Source organism: Prionailurus viverrinus, unplaced genomic scaffold (assembly GCF_022837055.1).
Source record: "Prionailurus viverrinus isolate Anna unplaced genomic scaffold, UM_Priviv_1.0 scaffold_35, whole genome shotgun sequence".
Lineage (NCBI taxonomy): Eukaryota > Metazoa > Chordata > Mammalia > Carnivora > Felidae > Prionailurus > Prionailurus viverrinus.
In genome coordinates this window covers 5,028,555-5,037,811 of record NW_025927605.1, presented here as the reverse complement: position 1 = coordinate 5,037,811, position 9,257 = coordinate 5,028,555, and the positions used below count along the sequence as shown (strand labels likewise).

Below are 9,257 nucleotides of genomic sequence, written 5' to 3'. Positions count from 1 at the left end.
CCTTTTCCCCTAAAAGTCACCCCCTCTTTAGAGTCTTAATAGGTCACTTCAGGGCCAAGTGAGACCAACTCTATGGCACTCCCACCCCTAATCTTTCTATGGGCACTCCCCCTCAAATCAGAAGTTGGGGGTCAGAGAAAAGGGTCCATGATAGTTGGTGCTCCATAAGGGGGTTACAGAGAAGCCATAAGCAAAACAAGGCCAGGATTGTTTCTGGGTTGCTATGGAAACCAGGTTCCCTCCTCCTGGCAGGAAGGGAGGAGCGCCTGAGGCCTTCCTCCTTCCACCAATCCGAAAAACTGTAAAGGCGGAGTTTACTAAGGCCTGGGGAATAGGGCTGTTCTTGGAGGACAAACCAATCATTCCCGTAGCCTGAGACCTGCCGGTCCATAGCCCTTTGACCCCACCTTCCCTACCCTCTCACCTCAATATTCAAAAGAGGCTTTTTCCTCTCACGCCTTGTCCTCTATGGAGACCTGTTGCTTAGCAACCACTAGTGCCTTCTTCCCAATAACTTGCAGGGACTGAGAGATAAAATATCTGACTATATTCAGTTCCCCTCCCCTGTCTATTTATATTTAATAACCCAAGCCCTGTCTTGGGTTCCCTTGGCACCTGTTTTAAAGGGCTTTTAAAGGGATTAAGCTGTAGCCTGAAGAAATAAAGTTATACCTGAGGAAGAACTTCCAAAGGGAAGAGTGGGAAAAAAGACTGGAGTAGGTAGGAAAGCTGTGGAATCATATTCTCTTAAATATAGGTGGTGGGGGGAGTATTTAGAACTTGGGATGTGGAGGGGGGGGTGCCTGGGTGGCTAAGTCGGTTAAGCTCCTGACTTCGGCTCAGGTCCTGATCTCACAGTTTGTGGGTTCAAGCCCCGTGTCTGGCTCTGTGCTGACAGCTCAGAGCCTGGAGCCTACTTCAGGTTCTGTGTTTACCTCTCTCTCTGTCCCTCCCCTGCTCATACTCTTTCACTTTCTCTTTCTCTCTCTCAAAAAAATAAATAAATAAATAAATAAAATATAAAAAAAAAAAAGAAAGAATTTGGATTGTGGGGAGGGGGTGTCCACAGGGATTCCCAAGGGTCTACTCAGGACCTGGAGTGGACCATAACAGGGCAACTAACTGGGCTGGCAATTTCCACTCCCCACCCCCTCCCTTGCCTTCATTTCCTGACCACTTCCAGTCTAGAGCCCTCTCATATTTCTATATGTGGGAGGCCCATCCCTCTGGGGATGTCCAGTTTCCTAGTGTCAGGATGTTGGTATCCAGGAGTGGGAGCTATGTGGATGTATGTGTCTCCCAAAGGCCTGGGTATGTCTCAAAGTTTGTCAGTCACAGGGAAGGAGTTATTCTGAGCTATCTACTAGAAAACCCCAACCTGACCTGGCAGTGGGGGCTGTACAGAATCACCAAAAATGAGGAGCAAGGAAGGCCTAAGGATAACTTAGTGGCTGCATGTCAGAACACTTAGGTTAGGCCCCCTCTCCTTACTCTCCTGTGATCCAGGTTATTCACTTAATCTTTTTTTTTTTTTAATTTTTAAGTTTATTTACCTATTTTGAGAGAGAGAGGGAGAGAGAATCCCAAGCAGGCTCCATGCTGTCAGCACAGAGCCTGATGTGGGGCTTGAACTCACAAACCATGAGATCATGACCTGAGCTGAAACCAAGAGTTGGATGCTTAACTGACTGAGCCACCCAGGTGCCCCCACTTAATTATTCAAACTCCTTGTTGCTTCATCTATAGATCAAGAATGATAATGTTTACCTCCCTAGATTTTAGCGGGATCAATTAAAGTGATATGTGAAAGGAAACACTCTGAAAACTGCCAAATTTAATTTTTTTTTTCAACGTTTATTTATTTTTGGGACAGAGAGAGACAGAGCATGAACGGGGGAGGGGCAGAGAGAGAGGGAGACACAGAATCAGAAACAGGCTCCAGGCTCTGAGCCGTCAGCCCAGAGCCTGACGCGGGGCTCGAACTCCCGGACCGTGAGATCGTGACCTGGCTGAAGTCGGACGCTTAACCGACTGCGCCACCCAGGCTCCCCGAAAACTGCCAAATTTAAATAAATATTATTTTAAGGTCTGGAAAAGGTCTGACTGCTGGAGAGAGGGAGATGCTATGAATCCAGCCCGGTCCTTGGCTTAGGAACACTACTGGTTTGTTGACTAGAGGGGTGTGATTCTTTGCCCTGTGGTCATTGGGGTGGGGAGCTATAAATCAAAATCAAACACAGGGCTCCTTATGGAGGGTAGCACAGAGTATCCCTGTCATCTTCCCCACCTCCAGTCCCAGCTTCTGACCTCTAGTTCTCCCAGCCAACACCCCACCCTGACCCTCCACCCTTCTCCCCAGTCAGCACCTTCACTGCCGTCATACTAGATCACAGACTGTACAATTTCACCCTCCATACCCCCCTTTTCGGCACCTCCTCCAACCCGAGCCTTCTGTGGGAGACAGATGGGGTGTCTGCAATGGAAAAGGCTCTGGGCTCTACGCCGCCTTGGGTGGGCAGCCCCCCTCCCATCTCCCCAACTACTCCCGCTCCTTACCTAAGACACTCAGATTCACCCTGGGCAGCTTTGGGAGCTGCTGAGGATTCCAACACTCTTCCCTTCTCAGACTCAGCCCAGAAGCAGAGCCAGGATGACATCTTTCTCTGAGACCCAGCCCCCAGCCCCTCTTCATGGAATGCCAACACAAAGGAGGAAATAGGTTAGGAAATGGTAGGGCTCCATGGGACCAATGTGAAGAGGCAGGGAGGAGCCCAGAATCCCTCACTGAGGACTGGATGGCTAGGGGTTGGGGTCTGAGTTGACAGAGGAGGCTGAGACTAAGCGGCCCCTTTGTTTCAGAAATCTAGGGTCCCTGGAGGGAGGACTCAGCTTGGGGAGGGGGGAAAGGGAGCTAACATTACAGAGCACCAACTGTGAGCCAGGCACAATGCCAGAGACTTCCCATACCTGTACTCACAACTAGCAGGTGAGGTGTCAGGGTGAATAGGTGTCTCATGAGCTCTCAGCATCTCTCAACACAATTGACCAACTTCCCCTTTGATTCTATGATTTCACTGCCAATTCTTCTACACTCTGGCTGCTCTTTCTCTGTCTCCTTTGCAAGCTCATCCTCAACTCCTTGGACTCAGCCAAGTCCCCCGATTATACACTTTCACGGTACTGTATATTCTTCTTTCAGAGCACTTAGAACAGTGATTTCACACTTATTTGTGCAGTCATTTGAATAATAATAATCCTGTTTCCCCCACCAGATGGAAAGTTCCACGAGGACAGTGACCACGTCTATCTGTATTCACCAAAGTGCTCCCAGTGCCCAGCACAGTGCCTAGCATAAAGCAACTATTTGGTAAATATTTGTTGGATGAATGAATAAATGACAAAAGGACATCCCTCTGGCCTAAACTCAATTTTTTATCCACTTCCTCACCCCAGAGTTGAGTCATCCCCAATGTATGAACCAGAGAACAGGGTGCCTGGGAGGTCAGGCCACCTCATTCTCCCTGGGAGGGGAGAAATCCATCAGGACAGGACTAAACCAAGTTTCAGGATATGAGGCCCCTACCTTACCAGTGCCTGGACCTGCCTGTATGCTCTCCAGCTTTTCCAGGGATGGAGAGAATTCAAAGTCCCAACAACTCTCCATGTGGGTCCTGAAATCACTCATGAGCTGGAGGAGAGGAGTTCCATCAGAAAAGGGTGCTCTGAAGAAAACCTCTCTTTTCTGCCTTAGCTGAGACTGCAGAGACCATCTGTTGCCACTCCTCTGTTTGCTCCTGTCCCGTTCCCCTGGACTTCAGAGAAGGAGATGGTTTGACCAAGTAGGAGGGATAGATGGTGAGAACAAGACAATCTGCTTGTTCTTTGAAATGTCTGGGGTGATAGTGATGATCCTCAGCTAGGTGATTGGAGCAGAGGAACACAGGAGCCAGCAGCCAGTCCTTTGGGGCTGTAGTCTCTAGACCCTGGGAAGCAGGGAATGGACAAAATGACCTCTAGGAGGTGCCCAGCCTTCAGCCCAGGGGCTTTGTCTGACATCTTTGCTGCCCTTGCCATCTGACCTCAAACAAAATACCTGAATCTGCAGGAAGTTAATGTTACATCAGGCTTGGCAGCCCCTTCCTCTCCCAGACCACTCCCAATTCTAGCCAACTGCCCATCCCAGAGCATCTCTCCCACCCAGCTTGGCATCAATACTCAGTCCTCATGGTGTCTTTGACCCAGTAGCCTTGTCCTGACAGTGCCCCCCAGCACCCCAGTACCTGGGGTCATGGATCTGGAAGCCACTCTAGGCATTGTTGCTCTCTCTGACCCCACCTGTTCTCTGGGTCCCTAATGAAGTAGGACAACTCAGGCTCTGGGCCAAGTCCCTATGTCCTCATCAAAGGCAACATCTGTCTCCTCAAAGAAGATAAGCCTGTGGGGAAGGAGGTGGGACAGGCACAGGGGAGAAACCCCAATCCTGCCTGGGCCCTCACCCCAAATTCCACCGCAGGCACAGATTGAGGGTGAGGGTGGAAGGCAAGACCGCCACAGAGGCCTATACTCACACATGCCCCTGTACAAGCCTTCATGCCTCTGAGCCCCAAATATGAGGGCCCCTCCTGGGCTCACCCAGCTACCTGGGCTGCTGCTACTGCCAAGCCGGCTTTCTTTTATTCATGCGTTGTTTTATTGCTGGCAAATGCTGCTGCTTGCCGCTGTTAGAGGCGTTCCTGCCAAATCCATCCCAACATCTTGGCCTGGCATCAGGGCGGCATGCTAATGTGGAAATTTAAAGAGCCGCTCGGCTTTAAATCGGAATTTTAAATGAGCAGCAGTGCTCCAGAGGGACCCAGGCAAAATCGAACAGTATCTGATCCACCCTTCCTATTCCCACTCCTGTAGCATCACCCTAGTTCCTCTCACCTCTCCCCTCGACTTGGACACTAGATGAGGAAGTGGCATGGTACACACCAGGTCAGAGGAATTGATGCAAGATGGTCATCCCAGGAGCTGGGATCCCTCAACTCAAGACCAAGAGGGAATCCACCAGTTGCTGTCATGGGCAAATGGAAGCAGGGAACTTCAACACAAGGGATCAAGGCTGGGGATAGTGAAACTAATATTCCTACGCCACTTCCCATTTTACCAGGAAACAAGAAGAGAAGACCCAGAGGAGGAAAGAAGGAAGATGGAATTCCATGAAGACACTCCTGTGCAGTATACACTTGTGCGCGCTGGGATATGTGCATGCAGGTCAGGATGCTTGCTGAAGCCCCGTGGAGCATGTGTACATGCAGCTCACTTATTACCCATGCACGGAGAAGAATTATTCACATATGCAGAGCAGTCTTCCCACATCCAGACCACTGTCCTAACCAGGTTGGTTTCCCAAGTTGTTAGCCTGAGCCATGTTTTTCCATGAATCCTAATGCACCAATGTTCCCCAGCTCCTGGCAGCTACCTTGAGTCAGCCATGATGGTGATGAAGCGCCACAGCAACTCTGCCAGCATAGGGGTTAGGGATACCTGTGCTCATCCTGTGCACCTGTCTTGATTACAGTGTGGTGCCTTCTCTGGTGGTCATCATATGACAAGCCTATACATCTCACTTGGGAGAGGCGCTGGGCATACCTTTGATTTCAGAGGAAAGAGGAGGCTAATGAGAGGTGAGAGAGGCAGAATCTATGCCTCTCTGTGGCCCCCTTTCCTCCTTACCTGTTCTCATGAGACAGGTGGCCCCTCATTATCAGAAAACATTTACTGAGTGCCTACCCTCAAGGAGACACTGCTCAGTTGAGCACAGCGCCTCACATTTTTTCTGAGCTAGGTTGATGACAGCCATTAAGAATCTGGATGTGCTGTCCCCATTGAAGGACCCACAGGAACTCTCATGGTAACCTCAGCCTTTTCCATGTTAGACTGCCAGGCCAAGGGATGCTTCCTGACCTTCCCCAGGAATCCTCCTTCCTCAAAGAAGCCAGCTTCTTCACGGACTGGTGTGGCTGCCAGCCAAGAGGCTTGGGGCAGGCCTGGGGCATGCAGCTGGCACCTGCCCACCAGATCCCCAAGGAGCACTCTCCCCCCCCTCCAACTCCATAGCCCCATTCAGATAGCCCCTGGACTATAAGGAGACAGAGCTCACTGTTTCCCATTCCCAGAGAAAACTTCAAACTGGAACACCCCTCACCTCCCTTTCCACCATAACCTGCTCCAAGATCCTCCACTCAGACTAAAGACCCACCAGGTACTTTTTCCAGACAGGACCAAATACTTAATACAGAAGGGGTTGTGCAGGAGCTGAGTAAGGGGCCTTTGGGGGAGAGGCTTGGGCTGGAGTTATGGGAGAAGTTGCTGAGGTCAACAGATGGATGAGGAAGAAGAACTCCATGAGAAGGACATAGGACAGGGGGACACAAAGGGAGAAGGCTAAGTGAATCTGCTTCTCTCATCTAATTAGCAACATGCAAATAATATGCAAATCACTCCCTTTGTTTAGAGACCACAGGGCTTGTGTTTTTTGGATGTGTTCTACAGAGGGACCATCAGGCAGCATCTCTGAGACCCTCAGACATGGAACACTCAAGAGGGAGGCTCAAGAGAGAGGCCAGAGTGTAGCCATCTTATTGTAGCTTATTCCCTCGATGAACTCACTCTCTATGGGCCTCAATTTCCCTATGTGTGAAATGGGAGGACTGCACTGGATGGTCTCTAAGGCCTAGGGTCAGTCTAGCATTCTCTGATTTGAAGCCCAGTGCAGCACAAAGTGGAGGGGTTGATTCCATTCTGGGTTGGAAACTACTTGGCCCTCTTGCCCCTGCCAACTACCTCAGCAGTTCTGTCATACCACCCCCTACATCCCCATGCACCTGTCCTCCCAAACATGGACAGTCTTCTAAAGTCAATGTTCTTCCCTACCCCTTTACTGACACTGTTTCCTCTGCTTGGAATGCCCTTCCTGCTTTAGCCCCTCACCTGGCTAATTCCTTCCCTAACTCCAACAGCCTTACCTACCTTCCTCTTCTACCTTCTGGGCATCCCTATGCACTGTTTAGTTCTCTCATTTCCCATTGGACTTTGAACTCCTAGAGGGAAGGTACTGGGTTTTGTTCAAGATGGAATCTCCACTGGGGCTCCTGGGTGGCTCTGTTGGTTAAGCTTAAGCATCTGACTCTTGATTTTGACTCAGGTCGTGATCTTGTGGTTTGAGAGATTGAACCCGAGTCAGGCTCTAAGCTGACAGTGCAGAGCCTGCTTGAGATTCTCTCTTTCTCCCCCTCTCTGCCCCTCCCCTGCTTGTGCCTTCTCTCTCTCTCTTAAAATAAATAAATAAACTTAAAAAAAAAAAGCTGGAAACTCCATTGTAAATGTATTCATTTTCCATAGCTTCTGTAACAAATTACCACAACTTTGGTTGCTTAAAAACAAAACAAAACAAAAACAAAAACAAAAACCAACAAATTTATTCACTCACATTTCTGGAGGCCAGTAGTTCAACATCAGTTTCACTGGGCCAAAATCAAGGTGTTGGCAGGGCTGTGCTCTCTCTCTGGAAGCCCTAAGGGAGAATCTATTCTTTCAGCTTCTAGTGGTCTTTGGCATTTATTTGCTTGTGACTGCATCACTCCCAATTTCTTCCTCTGTCTTCACATCACCTTTTATTCTTCTCTGTGTGTATAATCTTCCTCTGCCTCTCTCTTATAAGGACACTTGTGGTGGCATTTAGAGCCCACCTAGATGATCCAGAATAATCTCTGCATCTCAAGATTCTTTTTTTTTTTTTAATGTTTATTTATTTGAGAAAGAGAGAGCGCAGGCGAGAGAAAACATGAGCAGAGGAGGGGCAGAGAGAGTGAGACAGAATCTAAAGCAGGCACCAAACTGTCAGCACAGAGCCTGACTCAGGGCTCAAACTCACGAACCATGAGATCATGACCTGAGCCAGTCAGACGCTTAACCGACAGAGCAACCCAGGCCCCCCCTCTGCATCTCAAGATTCTTAATTTAATCTCATCTACAAAGATCTTCTTTTCCAGAATGGTAACATTCACAGATTCCAGGGATTAAGAGGTAGATATATCTTTGGGAGCCATTATCAGACTATCAAAATAAAGAGGTCTTTAAAGTTATCATTTGTTAAGCATCTACCATGTGCTCGACACCATACATACATTTTTCTCAATGCATTTAAGTCTCACAATAGCCCTGAAAGGTAGATACTAATGTCTGTACTCTACAGAGGAGGAAACTGAGTGAGGTTCAGGGAGACTGAATCACCTGCCCAAGCTCACATAGCTGATAAGTGGCAGAGCCAGGATTTGAAACCAGATGAGTCTGGCTATAAAGTCAGCGTGATTTTTTGCCTTCCCAAAGGTCTCTGAGCCTACCCCAGGCCCTGGCACAAATTTCTTACCTGAAGGGATGTGCAGAAAGAGAAAGATAGGTGGACAAGAGAAGGGAAGATGAAGCCCAGTCTTCCTATTGATATTGACTCTGGCTTTCTTTTGCCAAAGCCCCTTCCCACCCCTTTAATCCTCCCCCATCATCCCTGACCCCTTGTTTCAGAAGGCTGGAATCTCCCCTAGTTTGCAGCCCCCTGCCAAATACTGCTGCCCAGAAGGGTGGCACAGTGCCTAGACTTCAGGCAGGAGACATTGCAGAACCAGGGGGACCTCTGGAGGTCACCCCTTCTAGTTGTCTCTGCTTACATATAGGCCTGCCATGCAGACAAGGTTGGTCTAGTGGGCAGCAGAAGAGAGAAGTAGCCATCTCTACCTTCAGCTACTCTTTCTCCTCATTTCCTACATGATTTGTATTGGGAAGTCCTCACTCAGGTCTAACCTTCCAGACATCATGCTGCAATGAAAGTTGGCCAGAGTCAAAAGTCCTAAATTGTCCAAAACATAATATCAGATTTTGGAAAAGTCCCTTTGCCACTCTGGACCTCTGATTGTTCATCTTTTTTTTTTTTTTCCAATGTTTACTTATTTATTTTGAGAGAGAGTGCGTGTGAGTAGGGGAGGAGCAGAGCGTGGGGGAATCCCAAGCAGGCTCTGTACTGCCAGTGCAAAGACCAATGAGGGGCTCGATCTCACTAATCATGAGATCGTGACCTGAGCGGAAATTAAGAGTCTGAGGCTTAACTGACTGAGCCACCCAGGTGCCCCTGATTATTCTTCTTTAAAATAGGATCGAAAATGATGGTAATGAAAATAATACCCATCTCACAGGACTTTTGGAGGGATAATAGCACAGTC

At 48.8% G+C, this 9,257-nt stretch overlaps 1 protein-coding gene across 7 annotated transcripts in view; it reads left to right on the top strand.

The window, feature by feature from the left end:
* The window catches only part of CDK12 (cyclin dependent kinase 12), a 74,625-nt gene extending 71,257 nt beyond the window's left edge, over nucleotides 1–3,368 (top strand). For 5 of the 7 annotated variants that reach the window (XR_007149409.1, XR_007149414.1, XM_047845544.1 and 2 more), the window contains one exon: nucleotides 3,273–3,367. Coding sequence is in view for 2 of the 7 variants with exons in the window: in XM_047845544.1 (XP_047701500.1) it covers nucleotides 3,273–3,297 (25 nt within the window). In the remaining 5 variants the exon portion in view is untranslated. Of the gene's footprint in view, nucleotides 1–3,272 lie in introns of all 7 variants that reach the window. The other 2 variants (XR_007149411.1, XR_007149412.1) reach the window with 1 other exon arrangement.
* Nucleotides 3,369–9,257: the final 5,889 nt, after the last annotated feature.